At 38.8% G+C, this 18,738-nt stretch overlaps 2 protein-coding genes across 11 annotated transcripts in view; one reads left to right on the top strand and one right to left on the bottom strand.

The window, feature by feature from the left end:
* Window positions 1-12,075, top strand: part of PTK2B (protein tyrosine kinase 2 beta) — a 149,579-nt gene extending 137,504 nt beyond the window's left edge. For 5 of the 10 annotated variants that reach the window (XM_070734887.1, XM_070734891.1, XM_070734883.1 and 2 more), the window contains 7 exons: window positions 751-897; window positions 2,096-2,134; window positions 5,053-5,080; window positions 6,127-6,182; window positions 6,872-7,018; window positions 8,610-8,690; window positions 10,256-12,075. In XM_070734887.1, the coding sequence (XP_070590988.1) occupies window positions 751-897; window positions 2,096-2,134; window positions 5,053-5,080; window positions 6,127-6,182; window positions 6,872-7,018; window positions 8,610-8,690; window positions 10,256-10,471 (714 nt within the window). In that variant the 3' untranslated portion in view covers window positions 10,472-12,075. The remainder of the gene's footprint in view (window positions 1-750; window positions 898-2,095; window positions 2,135-5,052; window positions 5,081-6,126; window positions 6,183-6,871; window positions 7,019-8,609; window positions 8,691-10,255) is intronic. The other 5 variants (XM_070734892.1, XM_070734889.1, XM_070734890.1 and 2 more) reach the window with 3 other exon arrangements.
* A 4,688-nt stretch (window positions 12,076-16,763) lies between these two features.
* Window positions 16,764-18,738, bottom strand: part of CHRNA2 (cholinergic receptor nicotinic alpha 2 subunit) — a 28,552-nt gene continuing 26,577 nt past the window's right edge. Inside the window, exon 6 of the mRNA XM_070741841.1 lies at window positions 16,764-17,580. Coding sequence (XP_070597942.1) covers window positions 17,455-17,580 — 126 coding nt within the window. The 3' untranslated portion in view covers window positions 16,764-17,454. The remainder of the gene's footprint in view (window positions 17,581-18,738) is intronic.

The following is an 18,738-nucleotide window of genomic DNA, read 5'->3' as shown; positions in this document are numbered from 1 at the left end:
TGATGACCACTATATAGAAGCATAGAAGATTGATGGAAGAAAAAGACCTCATGGTCCATTTAGTCTGCCCTTATACTATTTCCTGTATTTTATCTTAGGATGGATATACGTTTATCCCAGGCATGTTTAAATTCAGTTACTGTGGATTTACCAACCGCGTCTGCTGGGAGTTTGTTCCAAGCATCTACTCTTTCAGTAAAATAATATTTTCTCACATTGATTCTGATCTTTCCCCCAGCTAACCTCAGATTGGGCCCTCTTGTTCTTGTGTTCACTTTCCTATTAAAAACACTTCCCCCCTGAACCTTATTTAACCCTTTAACATATTTAAATGTTTCGATCATGTCCCCCCTTTTCCTTCTGTCCTCCAGACTATACAGATTGAGTTCATGAAGTCTTTCCTGATACATTTTATGCTTAAGACCTTCCACCATTCTTGTAGCCCATCTTTGGATCCGTTCAATTTTGTCAATATCTTTTTGTATAGCAGCAAAGGGATATAAAAAGATCTGTATCTCTGCTACCACGTAATGGTCATCAACATTTTTGCAGCCCAAATATGGTAGCCTGAATGCACCATCCCTGAAATTCATACTAACATCTTATCTCATCACCTTAACGTCTGGATCACTTGTTTCCCAATCCCTAAGGTAATTGGTCGGACTGGTAACGGAGTAGAGATTTGGAAGTGCTATCTCAAGGAAGGGAAAAAAAGCCTCTCACTTTCCATTCTTTTCCTTCTTTTCTAAGGAGGAGGATTTCCTTAGGCCCAGTAGCCGGGAAGAAGCCCAGAAACTATGGGAGATGGAACGGGCTAAAATGCGTCAGCTCCTTGATAAACAACAGAAGCAGATGGTGGAGGACTATCAGTGGCTTCGGCAGGAAGAAAAAGCTTTGGTCAGTGAGTGAAGGAAGCAGAACAAAACCACGGGGATAATAAGATTTGTTACTTTCCAGCTAAACTTGAAATACTGACTTGAAATAACTGGGATTAGACAATTTACAACTATGTTGCCTCCGATCTGACCTAAATGTAATTCATAAATTCATATACCAAAATGTCCTTTCTGTTAATGACTACTTCACCTTCAACTGCAGCAATAGTTTGCGGAGAGGGGCGGCATATAAATCCAATAAATCTAATCTAATCTAATACACGAGCATGTACTAGATTCAAACTAAATGTAAACTGCTCCAAACTTGACTGCAGAAAATACGACTTCAGCAATAGAGTGATCAATGCCTGGAATGCACCACCTGACTCTGTGGTTTCTGCCCCAAACCCAAAAAACTTTAACCTTAGATTGTCTACATTCGACCTTTCCCCATTTCTAAGAGGTCTGTAAGGGGCATTCATAAGTGCACTACTGTGCCTACCTTCCCCGTCCTACTGTCTTATTGTCCTCTTTTATCGTTACTTTTTACTTATGTTATGTTTATACAAACTACTACTATGCTATACAATTGGACAGCCATTTGGCTAGGATGCTATAGGGTTCCTGCTTAGGCAGGGGGTTGGACTTGATGATCCGCATGGTCCCTTCCAACTCTAACAATAAATGAATGAATGAATGAATGAATGAATGAATGAATGAATGAATGAATGAATGAATGAATAAATAAATAAACATGTTATACAAATAAATAAAATAAAATAATTAATTAAAATAATTAAACAATCTTATTAAATTTAGGAAAGACTGTTTCACGTAACATGGTCCTTTTGTTCCTTCTGGTAGAAACCAAAGGGGGTTGGATGGGAGAGTTATACAATACTGCAAAACCAGCCCAAGGGCCCATATGGAGAAATTTTAAATAGCCAGTGTCAAACTGCTTAAGAGCATTTTTCTTTTCCTTTAGTAGATTAGCCTGCTAGGGTTTCCAAATAGCAACGCTTGGGGTTTTTTCCACTTATTTCAACTGAGGTTTAACATTTCTTTAAATGAGTTCTCTTGGGCTGAAAGCTTGGTTTTGCCAATTTAGGTGCTCCGGTTTCACCTTGGGTGGCAAGTTATTTCTTCATTCGGAGCATCGCTCAAAATACTTGGTTTTATTATTATTACCGTATTGATTTTGAACCTCTTCTCTATCACAGGACCCCATGGCTTCTGTGAAGAGCAATTCTAACCCCCCAGTAAGTTTACTCAAAGGGCCACTTTCCCTGGCATCATGGCCCAACCTCTGCTCTCTACACTCTTTCATAGCCTTTATCTCTTCTGCTGACAATTTCAAAACCAGATAAAGTCTGAAAAGCAATCATAGAAATCAGACAGTGACTGAATAGAATAGAATAGAATAGAATTTTATTGGCCAAGTGTGATTGGACACACAAGGAATTTGTCTTGGTGCATATGCTCTCAGCGTACATAAAATAAAATATACATTTGTCAAGAATCATGTGGTACGACACTTAATGATTGTCATAGGGGTCAAATTATCATTGATAGAAAATGCAACAGAATTATCCAAACAAATTAATTTGACACAAAACGGCCTCAGGATGTTTATTATTTTGATTCAATGAAAGGGTTTCCTCCTCTGCATTTCTCTGATGTTTCCCCAAAATATGAGCACCTAATTTTTTTTTTAAATGCACTTTTTCAAACGTCTTACTTTTTTCACTATTGGACAGTGATACTATTGGCTGGTGAGAAGATTGCAGGTCTGGAAGTATATAAATAAACCATTAATATATTGAGTAATATTAGACTTGATTTTATGCAGAATTGTGGTTTTTAGGATAAACGTTTGTGACGGAAAGTACAAAATTAAGTTGTTTTAAATGGGACACAAATATTGTGCAGTGTGGTTTTCTTTTTACAATGCCCATTATCTGTCTCTCAGGTTTTTTTGTTTGTTGCTTTTAAGCCACCTAGAGTTGTTTGGATTTGGGCAGCCTTTAAATTAATTAATTAAATTAAGCAGGAAAGTCTCTGACTGCTGTCCTTTACTTGGCCCACATTAGAACAGTAACACTCGCTAGCTATACTGTAGTTTTCAAGGACAGAATAGGAAATTGGCAGTGATCAGAGCACAGTTTACAGTATATTTGTTTACTTTTCCATCAACTAACAGATGAAAAAATAACACTATGCCCTGAGAAATCTTCCTAGATCAATATGGAGTCTGGTTTTTTTCCTTCTCTCTCTCTAAACTTTCTGGACAATTAGGTTTTAGAATCAAGTTTTCAACCAGCTCCTTCTAAGAATCAATGGATTTTGTCCCAATTTGGCACTCTTTTCAAATGTCCCACAAACTTTAAATCCCCCCCCCCATAAATTATATAAACTATAGTTCAAGCAAGTCTGTGCACATGTCCCGAGATAACATTTTTGTGAAATAAGCCACTTGTTAGAAATGCATATACGTACATACATATATACATACATGCATTCATGCACGCGTATGCACAAATAGTCCCCAACTTATAATCATTCATTTAGTGACTGGTTTTCACACTTCCGACTGTTGCAGCCTCCCCATGGTCACATGATCAAAATTTGGATGCCTTGAAACTGGGTTGTATTTATGGCAGTTTTCACTGATCTGAGATCATACGGCCACCATTTGTAACCTTCCCAGGCAGCTTCTGACAAGCAAAGCCAGCGAGGGAAGCCAGAGATGCTTAATGACCTCATCATTCAGTTAACAACTGCAGTGATTCCCTTAATAACAGTGACAAAAAAGTCACAAAATGGAGCAAAGCTCACTTAACTGAGTCCTTTGGGATTGGGCAGCATAGAAATCAAGCAAACAAACAAACAAACAAACAAATAATTGTCTTGCTTTGCAACAGAAATGTTGGGCTGAATTGTTGTAAATCAAGGACTGCCTATATTTATTTTTAAATACTCTTTTCTTTCATTTTTGTTCCTAATACTACATTTTTTAAAATCTAGATTTATTTTTATTTATTTATTTATTTATTTATTTATTTATTTATTTATTTTGTCCAATACATAATACACGTTGAAGAGAAAGATATGTAATAACATAAGTAAAGAAACGAATAGAAGAAAAGATATAAAAGTATAGGTGAACATATTTGAAAGGAAGAAAAGATAAATGAGATAAGGAGAGACAATTGGACAGGGGATGGAAGGCACACTGGTGCACTTATGCATGCCCCTTACTGATCTCTAAGGAACCTGGAGAGGTCAATCGTAGATTGACAGTTCCCAATGTCACCTGTTACATGGACTTCATATGTAGTCCTTCATATTTTAACTGCCAAACCATCCTTGGCTGTTATTTATTGTTTCTAACCTCAGCAACTTTAAGGTGCCTGGACTTCAACTCCCAGAATTCCCCCCAGTTGGTATGAGTTTGGGGGAATTGATAATTCCCCCAAATAATAAGGAGTGTGCATAAGTGCACCTTTGTGCCTACCGTTCCTGTCTTAATATCTTTTTATCTTTTCTATCTCTACTTTATACTTATATTATGTTAAACATACTACAATACAATACTATATTTGTATGACAAATAAAATAAATAAATAAAAAATAAATTGAAGTCCATGCATCTTAAAGGTTGCCAGGATTGAGAAACAATGCTGTAGTTCTTAAAACTCCCCAGGTTTTTTTGAGCACAGACTTTGAGGCTTCAGTACAGCTGCAGGGTTTTTTACTGAAGCTTTGTTCTACTGCTGTTTTCGGAAGCTGTGGGGCTTTTGCTTGATTTTCCTTCCTTCCTTCTCTTCAACGTCAACTTTGCCATTGTTTGTGTGACTTTTGCTTTATCCTCCAAGGAAGAAAAGGGAAAGCTCTTATTACTGAAGCAATAATAATAATAATAATAATAATAATAATAATAATAATAATAATAATGAGTTCCATTCAATAATAAAAGACGGGTCCAGACAATTGCCTAGAAGTGTGTGGTATGTCCCTCCGATGCTTCAAACTTCCAAATGAGTTCTCTGCTTGGTGGACTAGAACTTCACTCCTTGGAAAACCTAGAAAACTTCTTTCAGAAGTTGAAGCCTTTGTGTAGCATTTTGCCGCAGGTGCCAAAGGGTTTATTGATTTTGTTTTGTTTTATTCTTTGCAGAAACTGCCAGAGAAGGAAGCAAGCTACAGTGAGTATCTCTCCCAAGCTGACTGTTCTTCACAAATTATTCTCATCTATTCTTTTTATCTGTTTTCCATTGATGTATTTTGCCTCTCCTTCCATACACTGAAATATGTTTACCCGCTATGCTGGTGATTTTCAAACTTGACGACTTTAAGACATGGGAATATAAACTAGACTAGAGGATTCTAAGAGTTGAAGCCCACTCATCTTAAAGTTGAAAAATTTGAAATACAGTGATACCTCTAGCTAAGAACGCCTCTACTTACAAATTTTTATAGATGAGAACTGGGTGTTCAAGATTTTTTTGCCTCTTCTCAAGAACCATTTTCCACTTACAAACCAGAGCCTCCGAAACTGTAACCGGAAAAGGCAGGGAGAAGCCTCCGTGGGGCCTCTCTAGGCATCTCCTGGGAGAAAACAGGGCCAGAAAAGGTGGGGAGAAGCCTCCGTGGGACCTCTCTAGGAATCTCCTGGGAGGAAACAGGGCCTTCACCCTCCCTGTGGTTTCCCCAATCGCACCCATTATTTGCTTTTACATTGATGCCTATGGGAAAAATTGCTTCTTCTTACAAACTTTTCTACTTAAGAACCTGGTCACGGAACGAATTAAGTTCATAAGTAGAGGTACCACTGTACACTGTCCTATTAGCTGATTGATTAAAAATGGGAGGATGTTTTCTGTTTAAAGAAATCTTTCATCACTTCATGGCTGCTGCTACAATGTTATTGATGATTTTGATGATGATGATGATGATAATGATGATGATGATGATGGATGCTGTGCCAAAAGACCTCAGCCAGCATTTGAAAACAATAAACATTGACAAAAACATGATCTGTCAGTTGCAAAAGGCCACTGTACTTGGATCTGCGCACATCATACGAAAATGTGTGCAGTCCTAGGTGCTTGGGAAGTGTTCAACTTGTGATACTGTGATATGAAATCCAGCATATAAATCTCGTTTGCTGTATATTACTGTTTTTTGTGATAATAATAATAATAATAATAATAATAATGATAATAATAATTTATTTTGTTTCTCTTTATTGATGGCTTAGCTGAGTTTACAGGACCACCCAAAAAGCCACCCAGGCTTGGACCACAGGTACATAATTAATCTTTATTTTTACTATCTGTCTCTTCTCCATCTGAAGTCAGAAATAAAGCAGTTCATGCAAGAGGTCTGGAGTGATTTCCCACATGCATTAATTGATCTATCCTCATACTGGGAGGAAACATGAGAAAATTTCCATTGGGAAAGAATACATTTTCCCCCCAAAGTAATTTCCAGTTGTTTATTTATTTGGTTTTTTATTCATTTATTTATTTTTCAAAATGTGTGCAGTGTAACTGGCATGGTACAAACATAAACAAAAGCAAAGTAGGTATAGGTAAATCTGGACAATACATACATACATACATACATACATACATACATACATACATACATACATACATACATAAATCTCAATTGATAAAAGTCCAAGAGAATCTTCAAAATCTGTACATGTAAAAGGGAATGAATTAAAATCCTGGGGGATGGTATTGAGTATACTTAGTAGTATGGATATCAGTTAGAAATGAAATACAGACTTCATTCTGGTAGATGTTCCGTTGCATTTCTAATTGTTATTTTATGTCACTTTGGAAGCTTCCCAAAATCCAAACTCTACATTACATGGTAATAAAATAAGTAAAAAGGGTGCTTAACAAGAGTGATAAGTAATAATGAAGAGGAATGCCTCTGGGTTGGGGAATGCTTATTGGAGAATAACTGTGTAGCCGCTTTGTCAGATGTCCCTGCAGCCGACGCCCACAGCCAATCTCGATCGAACGGATGATCCTGTTTACAGTGATGTCATGGGGCTGGTGAAGGCTGTCCTGCGGTTGAAGAATGAAGTCAGTAACCATCCACCTGAGCGATATATTCTGGTTGTTAAGGTATGTACTTTTATTTGAACAGGTTCTCAGAATGATATATGGGAAGAAAAATGTAACACAAACATGAGACTGTCCTCAAGTGGAAACCAATCTAAGCCCATAAAATAAGAGAGTCCAGAATGAACAGGAAGGAACAAAGGATTCAGTTGTTGGGACGAAGTAACACGCAGCTGCTGACGGGGTTCCAACAGATGCCCTAATTAATTCATGAGCCTCGAGCCAAGTTTCAAAAGAAGTCCAGTTATTTATTAGGAGCAACATGTCGGCACACATCCAAGTGGAGTCAGCTCTGCCCTACATAATTTATGTTCCAACTATGACCCTGTTTGCCCCTCCACCCAAGGTGTGTCATAAATCACATTCTCCAAAGAAACACTTTCCTAGGCTGTAGAGAACACGCTATCCGACTAGCTTTGGTAACCTAGGCTGTGGCCTTGAAGAAGGTATGCATGAAATGTGCTTCTGGTTGTTGACGTGTTGCACTGTCAGTTTTTCCTCCTCCAGCCTATGGCAACTCGAGAACAGACCAGGAGTTGTTTGCGAGTTGACAATAGCCACAGTAGTCTGTTAGGATTTAGAAAGTCAGTACAGTGGTACCTCTACCTACACATGCCTCTACTTACGAACTTTTCTAGATAAGAACTGGATGTTCAATTTTTTTTTGCCTCTTCTCAAGAACCATTTTCCACTTACAAACCTGAGCCTTCAAAATTGTAACCAGAAAAGGCAGGGAGAACCCTCCGTGGGGCCTCTCTAGGAATATCCTTGGAGGAAACAGGGGCTCTACCCTCCCTGTGGTTTCCCCAATTGCACGCATTATTTGCTTTTACATTGATTCCTATGGGGAAAATTGCTTCTTGTTACAAACTTTTCTACTTTAGAACCTGGTCCTGGAACGAATTAAGTTCGTAAACAGAGGTACCACTGTATTATCATTTTATTAGCATTCATTCCTCTAGGAATACTAATAAATACTAATTAGTAATCCGAATACTAATTTTATTAGTATTCCTTTAGGAATGACTAATAGTTAGAGTCAGCTGAATTAAAAGAATCTTTAAGGCAATAGGGAATATAAGGAAGTACTATCAGAAGCTCAGAAAAACCACAAAGGCAAGCTGAACGTATATTTTGGCAGGAAGTGTTAAAATTTATTCAGGTCTCATAGCTGCAAATAACCAAAAAAAAATCTATATCCCAAATCAAAATGTGAAGCTGTAGTCATAGAAAATTGATGGCGTCCTAAAGAATATTTGTTTTTCAGTCTTCCACAGAACTCATAAAGTTCTCATAGGATTTTGCAAAAAAAACAAAACACAAACCCTCTACTCTAGACCAGTGTTTCCCAACCTTGGCAACTTGAAGATATTTAAACTTCAACTCCCAGAATTCCTCAGCCAGCAAATGCTGGCTAGGGAATTCTGGGAATTGAAGTCCAGATATCTTCAAGTTTGCCAAGGTTGGGAAACACTGCTCTAGAGAATATATCTTCCATTCATGCAAGTTCCTTAACAAGTTAGAATTTTTAAGCGATGAACCAAAATAGCTGGAAGAATTTTCACATTACATTCTGACTTCTTTCTTTTTGTAGGATGTGGGTCTTTCTCTTCGAAAACTCATTGGGAGTGTGGATGACATCCTTCCAGCTCTACCTGCCTCTTCACGCACCGAGGTGAATCTTGCTCAACAATAAAACTTTCAGATTCCTTCTTAAATACCAAGAATGATAAGAAATAGGCCTGCCAACCTTGGCTAATTTCTGGCAAGAATAATTTGTCTGAAATCTTATATCTTCTAGTACAAGAACTAAGCAGAGATAAAAGGCATTAGCAAAGAGTTTGCTTGGCTTGCAGAAGGTCCAAGATTCAATACTTGGTATTGTCTCTTTAGAGAAATGAAAAAAAACCCTTTCAGCCAATATTTTGAAAGGACTTATTCTGAGAGTCAGTAATGTTGGGGTTGGCTCGCATCTGGCTCCTTTGGTCATGGACTTTGAGGAGAATGAATCAGGTCCATCTGGGTATCATAGGCCAGTGTGTTTACCAAAGGAATCAGAAAGTGTGAGTGAGGGGGAGTTAGGGCTTGGGGAATCTCCAGAGACTGCAGAACCCCCAGCTGTGGTAATGTTTGAGTCAGATGAGGAGAGGGATATTGTGGACCCACTATTAGATGCCAGAGTAAGAAGAATGCGAGGAAGACAAGAATATATCTAGCAACATAGATCTAGGCATTGAATACTTCTATGCACAGCTTGTCATCACTGATAGTATAAAAGGGAGGATTATGGGAAATCTTGGTGCAGAAGTTCAACATTCCTATATAGAGAGAGAGAACTAACAGCCAAATACTCTCTCTTAAATCCTTCTGCAATCCTGAAATCCTGGTTTTTGAAGATACTTGTGAGTACCTGTCAATGCCCAAAACTAATGACTTGAATTTATTACCTTATGTTGGATGCTCCTGATAACGGTGGACTTTTGGCAGTCAGACTGACATTCCTATGATTTAATTGCTTCTTTCCAGCATGTTTCTTTGTAACTAGACAAATATACATAGTGACTTTGCTTTCGAGTCTTCATTGGGGATTAATTACTGATAATTAACCAGGCTGGACAGAACAAGTAATAGCACCAGAAGATACTTATGTGAAACTAAATGCTTATCAGAATAGACAACACTTAAGTTGCCACTTTTGCAAGAGTGTTTTGTGTCAGCATAAAGAAGCTTTTAAATACGCTGATAGTTTTTTTTTATTTTCTCCACCATAAAATAAAACAATATATAGTTATAAACACAACAATGCTTAAAATCAATCATATACAAACTTTTCTTTTCTTATTACTCACTCAATGGAGGCTCTTATCTCTCCTCATCTAAAAATTTCTATTAATTTTATACAACACTGTCAATTTTTGAAAGTCTAAATAAAAATTCTTTTTCTCCACCTTACTATAAAAAGTTACATTACACCAATGCAAACATTAAGTATTTCATAATTGAGGTTCTGTTTGTTAATCTATTTTGAACTATATAAAGAAATATCCCTTTGCGTTTTGAATGTATTACTTATTTTTTACTAAAAGCCAAAGCAAATAAATATGGAATCAGATATTCTCCCCCCCCCCCTCAAAAAAAACCCCAGTTAATTGAGATTGTCTTAAAACATTCTGTTAAGATTGACCTTGAAATGATACTGGGTTTAATGGCCACCTATTCCTGTGTGTCCCCCCTTGGCAGATTGAAGGTACGCAGAAGCTCCTAAATAAGGACCTTGCGGAACTGATCAACAAGATGCGTCTGGCTCAGCAGAATTCGATGACCTCACTGAGCGAGGAATGCAAGCGCCAGATGTTAACGGCCTCACATACTCTGGCTGTGGATGCAAAGAATCTCCTGGATGCCGTAGACCAAGCCAAGATGCGAGCCAACCTTGTGAAGGTCTCTTTTGAGTGATCGAGAGGGCGGACTTACGGATTTTTAAAAAACATCCCTCCACAACTTTCACATCCTGTTCCCCATCCTGCCTCACCAAAAAAACTGCTTGTGTCTTTGATTTTGTCACGTCTGTCTTCTAAGAGCAATGGAGAAGCCATGCTCAGGGCGAAGAAGAGACACTTTTAACCCCAGTGTTATGTGGACAATGCTGCTAAGGGGCACTGTGTGCATGATAGGATCCTAAGTCCCAAAGTGGGGATTCTTTGGACCAAACTTTGAACTCTGAATCGGCACCAGTCGTAGAATGGGACTTACTTCCTTTGACAGTACCTCTGGCATCAAGCGATACCGTTTGTCTCACTGGTGAAAGGAATCACAGGCAGGGATGGATGGGGTGACTTATGAGCCTCTACACTGTTCTCAGGATAAAAGATGTGAGATTTCTCTTTGGTTGATCCAAGGGTTCTAACAAGCCTAGTGAGGGAGAATACGTTTGCTAGGTCTTGCTACGTCTATTTTGACTGAAGATGTTCCCACGGGGATGCTGGTTCCTCAGAAAAGACTGTGCATCTTTCTGTGTTGTATAGAAATATATATTTAATGGCCTTTTCCGAATGTGTGCACCCTCCCTAAATCTTCTTCCCTTAATAGCCTCATTTATTGAATTTTTGAACCAGTTTAAACAATAGATCTCTGTGTGTGTGTGTCAATTCTACAGATTCAAATAAATGTATAAAGCCATAAGAAATACAGAAGGGCATCAGGGTTTAAAAAGTTGACACTGTTTCAGCCATTATAAGCTGATTAACTTGAAAAGTTACTTGTAGCTAGAGGAGGTATTCAGCAGGTTCGGGCAAAATGGTAGCGGCGAACTACGGAACTCACACCCACCCACCCTGGCATTATGTGATCCTATTTAGGCACGTTTTGAAGCTGTGTGTATGCGTGCAAGCCACTTGCAAGCTACTTGCAAGCTGTGGGCGTGAGTGAAGAAAGCGGGCGCGCACACTCACATTTGCAACCGGTTGGGAAAGTAAGCAAACACCACCTCTACTTGTAGCCACCACAATCTTTCCAGTGTTTTAGGTACAAGGTTGTAATTTTAGATGTAAATGATATTAGTATAGCTGAAGGAGGGGTGTACATATCTTCCCTCCCCTTATGAATATAGATCAAACACAGGTCTGACTCCATATTTGCTACTGAATTGTAATTTGAAATCAAAGTTTCCTGGTAAGAATTGGTATTATGCCTCATAAATATGGGGCTTACATTTTGCTACTGAAATCGACATTTCTGTTGAGAACAAAACACGTTTTGAAGGATTAGAAGCCATTAATATGTTTGTAATTGTATTGTCTTGAATGCAGGGATCTTATTCCTGAGATAGAGGAAGGGATGAGGAGGGTGAGGAAGCTAGAAAAGGTGCCTAGGAAATTGACAAGGTATTTATATTTCTTGACCTACGTGAGGTCAGCACAGTTTATCCATACTTCTTCATATTATCTTTACGTGTTTAAAAAAAACAAGTTTAGAAAACTTTGTTTGCTATGTGGTTTTTGATCCCAAAATTAAAGCAATGTTGTTTATTTTGCCTGAGATAAATTAAATATAAAACTCCAGTGGCTGATCTTCCATTTCTTCAACATTTCATCATCTTTGTTTTTTCTTATCTAAAGACCAGATGTGGTGCTATAATCCAGTGTCATGCTTTACTACCTGCACATAGAGCAGGGGTATCAAACTTGCCTTACCATGCTGTCCCTACATGATGTATCACAACTTCGCTAAAATGGGGGGGGGCAGCGCATGACGCATCAGATCCATGGACCACAAATTTCACACCCACCCCTGCCAGAGAGGTTGCAGATTTGATCCTTGAAATTTTACAGTTGAAAATTTGCAGCTGGGGGAACTCCCTGACTGCAACCTGGAGTGCAGGGGTGTCAAACTTGCATCATCACATCAACGCATGATGTATTGCAATTTTTCCCCTTTGCTAAAATGAGTTCCGGTGTGGCCAGCACATGACGTATCACGGGCCACAAGTTTGACACCCCTGTCATAGTTGGTGTAATCATTCTATTAGGCTGTCGCACAAAGGACTTGATTGCTACAATGTGCAACAGTAAAATAGCTATAATGATTACTTATAGTAATGTAGTGGCCACTCCACACAAATTTTCTGGGGGCTTCAGCTTATTACAGCTTACACTCTATTGATGGAGCCAAGCTACTTCTGTTTCAAATATCTCATTTGTAGAGTGCTTATGATACTTTGCTATATTCACTAAATTCACAGAGAATTACAATATATATGCACATTTTTGGTTGTTCGTGGAGCCAGCATTAATGGTCTCCAGATGTCTCAAACTCAAGTTGTCTCAAACTTTTCTGAAGCCCATATATTGTATTCCATCCAAAATGCAAGGATGTGTAGCCAAAATTCTCAAAGCAGATAGCAGAACTGCACAAAAATATAAATGATGATAATTAAGGGTCAATTACATTTTCAGGGGTGGGGGAAATGTAAAGAAGAGGGGAAAACAATTAAAACAAGGTTGGTTAGGCTGGATGTTTTTAAAAAATATTGTATATTCACTTGCTGTCGGAAACCCCTTGGCAAATTATTGATTCTTACAATTACTCTGCATGATGCTTGAGGGTGTTTTAAAAAGCTAAATCAATTACTTAATCACCCCTTAAAAGTAAAAAAAAAACTGAGCATTTTTCCAAGCTAGCCAGGGTGGAAAGTATTAAAGGAATAACATTTATAGTTCCTTGATGCCTCATTAAAAAAAAAGCAAAACACTTGGCTCTGTTGATTTTAATGACAGCATGCAGTCACCCTTTACCTATATCCACTGCCCCAAATCTTTTATAGTGGCTCCAAAAAACCATTGCCTGCCCCTGCATTATGGCTTAGTTATAGTTAAGAACCAGGCCTAAAAAGTGACTAAATTGACTGCAGGTGCTTAATCCAAGTGAACATGTTGATAGAGAAACAGGACTACTCACCGAATTGGAGAATGGGACAGGATTCTCAATCAAAAAAATACCAATTCTACTTTCTGAACTTTTGTAAAAAGTAGCATTTTAAAAATCCGATTGCAAAGATGTTATCCTAGCCCCAAAGCTGCACTGTGATGAGCCAGTAAAAATGATTTGCAGACTTTCCATGAGCAGTGATTTGCTCAAGACCAGACATACATTCTGCTTGCTTTTGTCTTCTGTGAATCCATCCACTTTGCTTGACAAAGAGGAGCTGAGGGCACTGATAGTGGGACTACTGGTTAGTAGTGATGGGCGAACCCAACGGTGTTCGGGTTCGGCAAGTTTGGCTGAATTTTACGCAAAATTCAGCCAAACCCGAACCGAACTCGAACCCGAACGGGGAATCCCTCCCATGAAGAGATTCCAGGGGCGGAGCCTTCACGTCACCATGGAATCCAGGAAGTGATCACCTTGGCGTCCTTAGCAACTTGCCGGTGACGTAAAAGCTCCGAACGGCAAACACGACCCCGAACTTTGCCCGAAGTTTGGAAAAATTTCGGGTTCGTGTTCGGCATACCGAACACCGCAAAATTCGGTATGGACCTGAATTGTGCAGGTTCAGTTCACCCATCACTACTGGTTAGCCATCAAGGATGACAGTTTGTCAGGAGAAGGAACCACAGAAAAGGGGAAATCAATTGCCACTAGCCAAAAAGAAGGATGGGTCCATATATCGACCCATCCTGGCATAGAAACATAAAAGATTTGCAGCAGAAAAAGACCTCATGATCCATCTAGTCTGCCCTTATACTATTTTATCTTAGGGTGGATATATGTTTATCCCAGGCATGTTTAAATTCAGTTACTGTGGATTTACCAACCACGTCTGCTGGAAGTTTGTTCCAAGGATCTACTACTCTTTCAGTAAAATAATATTTTCTCATGTTGCTTTTGATCTTTCCCCCAACTAACTTCAGATTGTGTCCCCTTGTTCTTGTGTTCACTTTCCTATTAAAAACACTTCCCTCCTGAACCTTATTTAACCCTTTAACATATTTAAATGTTTCGATCATGTCCCCCCCCCTTTCCCTTCTGTCCTCCAGACTATACAGATTGAGTTCATGAATATTTCCTGATAGGTTTTATGCTTAAGACCTTCCACCATTTTTGTAGCCCATCTTTGGACCCGTTCAATTTTATCAATATATTTTTGTAGGTGAGGCCTCCAAAACTGAACACTTTCTGAACACTGCCATCTTCTTTTAATGACCCCATAATCCCTTATGGGGTGGAGGTTGGTCAACTGAGTGGAGGGAAGTGTTTACTGGCTGGAGGTCCTTCCTGTCGTCGATGCAGAGTTTCATTCAGCAGATATATTTTCCTTGTGCCCAGAGAGAGAAATAGTTGCCTCTCCCTGGGATTGAACTCACAGCCTCCTGATTGTAAGGCGAAAACGCCACTTCTAGACCACTGCACCACTCCTCCATCCATCCATCTTGTCATATTTTCAAACATTTTTTTGCCTGCAGTTCATAGGGGAATCTCTAAAAAGTAATCTGAAAACCAGGTTTTAAATCTTTGATCTTGTACCCTCAGATTTACAGAGATGAGTGTGCATAGCAAGAGGAAGCCTGTAGGCCAATTATAGAGGGACATCATTGTCTCTTAACATCTAGGTTGGTTCTCAACCTGTAGGTCAGGACCCCTTTGGGGGTTGAATGACCATGGGGAAAGACAAATTTCCCATGGTGTTAGTAACTAAAGCTTCTATTCTGGCACCTTGGAACATATTTTTACAATCCAACCAATCAGGCGTTTACAGTGGGAGTGTCCCTCTGACCTTCCTGCCAATCAGCTTAAAGCTCTGTTGGGAGAATTGACGCTAGACTTATGGTTGGGGGTCAAAACAACATGAGGAACTGTATTAAGGGGTCGCGGCATTAGAAAGGTTGAGAACTACTGTCCTAGGAGAAGAGGACTGCTGGTGTGATTTCACAGGAGACGTGTGCACCTGAAATCTCTGTGCTTCACAGGCAAAAAAAATTGGACTCCTATCTGAAAAACTTCACCAATAAATAAATCTGCTAATTTTCAGCAGCAAACAACCAAGGAATGAATTAGATACTGAAAAAACAAGCTTCTTTTAAAAGATAAATGTTCCCCTTGCATACATGTGCTGGTTGTTCCCAACTCTAGGGGGCAGCGCTCATCTCTGTTTCAAAGCCAAAGAACCAGTGCTGTCTGAAGACGTCTCCATGGTTATGTGGCTGGCATGATTAAATGTCAAAGGATCATGGAACGCTATTACCTTCCCGTCAAAGGTGGTCCCTGTTTTTCTACTTCCATTTTTAACTGCTTTCGAACTGCTAGGTTGGCAGAAGCTGGAACAAGTAACGGAAGCTCACTCCATTACGCAGTGCTAGGGATTTGAACTGCTGAACCTTTTGATCGACAAGCTCAACATCTTAGCCACTGAGCCACCGCATCCCTACTTTTATCTATCATCTATCTGTCTGTCTGTCTGTCTGTCTGTCTATCATCTATCTATCTATCTATCTATCTATCATCTATCTATCATCTATCTATCATCTATCTATCATCTATCTATCTGTCTATCATCTATCTATCTCTCTATCTCTCTATCTCTCTCTCTCTCTATCTATCATCTATCTATCTATCATCTATCTATCTATCTATCATCTCTCTATCTCTCTATCTCTCCATCTCTATCTCTCTATCTATCTATCATCTATCTATCTGTCTGTCTATCTATCTATCATCTATCTCTCTATCTCTATCTCTCTCTCTCTCTCTATATATATATATATATATATATATATATATATATATATATCATCTATCTATCTATCATCTATCTATCTATCTATCTATCTATCTATCATCTCTCTATCTCTCTATCTCTCTATCTCTATCTCTCTATCTATCTATCATCTATCTGTCTGTCTGTCTGTCTATCTATCTATCATCTCTCTCTCTATCTCTCTCTCTACCTCTCTCTCTCTATCTATCTATCTATCTATCTATCTATCTATCTATCTATCTATCTATCTATCTATCTTGTTTTCATGCCCTTATTCAATGTGATAACCTCCAATTACACCATCTTACAACACCCATCATCCCCAGCCAGCGCAACCTTTGATCGGAGTTGCAATCCCACATATCAAACCAAAATCACATTGGAAGCCGTTGCTGTGCCCTAATCGAGGAACAGAACCCAGGATGCGATAAGTTGGAAACATTTTTTTACTGTCATTAACAGTAGTTCTCAGAGGGTATGGATGACTAGCTACTATCTTAATAACACTTCTACTTTAAGTGCCTTAATAGAAAATTTATTATCCACCTGACTGCTCGCCAGAGCAGGAAGATGAGGTATAAACCAAATGATTGCATAATAAATATTTTCCATGCATCTCCAGAAATTCTCATAATTTATAAATCCTCAACACAGAGACTCCCCAGCACATTTTTGTAATACAAGGAATTAAGTGCTGCTTCAACAGCAGGTAACAAAGAGACTTTGTTAAATCAAAGCACTTTCCCAGTTTGGATAATATTCTAGCTCAGTCACATTGTGACGTTTTCCCACTTCTATCGGCTTTCTAACTTTTCCCTTGGCTTTTCTGGAATAACAGCAGATAAGCTTAATGAGCCACAGCATCAGCAATTTCTGCCCACTGCACTATACGAGCCCCTTTTGTGCCCCACATCATATTGCTGAATAATGGTGCCATGATTTTCTCTTGATTTTTGGCGAAACAAAAATATGTAAAACACGTATACGCAAAACCTCAAGTTTAAATTTGCATTATAGTTCTTTGTTGAGGTTAATAATTCCTGGGCAAAAGATAACTGGATCAAGAGGATGATCCTGCTTTTGGCTTCTTTAGGAAGTCGAATGGAAGTTTGGGTGGCATTTTTGTGGACTCTGTCCAGTGGTGTTAATATACTTAAAGGCAGCGTCTTCATCCTGAATATCAATGCTAGATCATGCCTGCCAGAAATGGAGGAAGGAAAAGTCCAATGGTCCCCAGCAAACAGACAAAGATAAACATCCAGAGGAAGATGCGGTCAATCACCATGGCAACATATTTCCAATCTTCTTTGACCTGCAACAAATGAAAAATAATGGCTAGGGTAAGCGATCACCAAGTTAACAGGAGTTATTTTATTTATTATTTATTTATTATTTGGATTTGTATGCCGCCCCTCTCCGAAGACTGGGATGGGAAAATTTAAAAACATATCAAAATGCTTCAGTAACTTAGTCCAGCTGCAGTAGGTTGCAGTAAGCAAGAAGACATAGTAAACATCCATGTGCCATAGCATAGAATAATTATCCATCAAAGTTAAAATAGAGAGAAAGTAAAGCTAATAGGATTGGGCTGAAAAATCCAGGTGATTACTAGATAGCAGCAAAGATGATACTTTATGGTATCCCCTAGTTTTCTATTGAGTAGCTGTCAAGATTTTGTTATTCAAGATATGGCAACTCTACAGAGCATAAAGTAGAAAATCCAGTGTGCTGGATGAAACTATTCTGTTAATTGGGTTCATTTGGAGTTGGGAGACTTTGATTAACGAAAACAAAATCTTCCAAGCTTTCAAATGGGTGCTGGAGCCCATCTTCATGGAATTTCTCTCTAGCCTAACTTCTCTGGCTAAACTGCAGAGGTCTTCAAACTTGGCAACTTTAAGACTTGTGGACTTCAGCTCCCAGAATTCTCCAGCCAGCATAGCTGGTTGGAGAATTCTGGGAGTTGAAGTCTATAAGTCTTAAAGTTATCAAGTTTGAAGACCTCTAGGCTAGACAGAAGTTCCCTGAAGGTGGTCTGAAAGCTCGGAAGACAAAACCTCTGGTCCCAGTGACTGACCCTGCAACATTATCCTGGGACACAGTACAGTATATTCCCCTTCATTCATGAAAAACAAAATTGCCTGGGAAAGATTTTGGCAAAATGTAGGGAAGATGTCTAACTCTTCATTTGGAGCACACAATTCCATCTAAATTGGGTGAACCTGAATAGAAAGCCTTTTTTTAAAAAGAAAGAAAGAGAGAGAGCTAAAACAAATGTCATGTGCCATATAGATCAATGTCCCTACTCTTGTACATTGGGTGTTCAAAGAGAAATTACCATTACTTTCTGTTCTGTCTGGGCCTGGTACTAGTCAGAAATAAAGAGACACACATGCTGGTCAAAAGCTGATCATAGGCAAAATCTATTGGTAAAACAAATCATGCAATTTACTGGTTAATTTATAAGGAA

Source organism: Erythrolamprus reginae, chromosome 1 (genome assembly GCF_031021105.1).
Source record: "Erythrolamprus reginae isolate rEryReg1 chromosome 1, rEryReg1.hap1, whole genome shotgun sequence".
Lineage (NCBI taxonomy): Eukaryota > Metazoa > Chordata > Lepidosauria > Squamata > Dipsadidae > Erythrolamprus > Erythrolamprus reginae.
The sequence above is the reverse complement of the archived record's forward strand: the minus strand, read 5'-3'. Positions and strand labels throughout refer to the sequence as shown.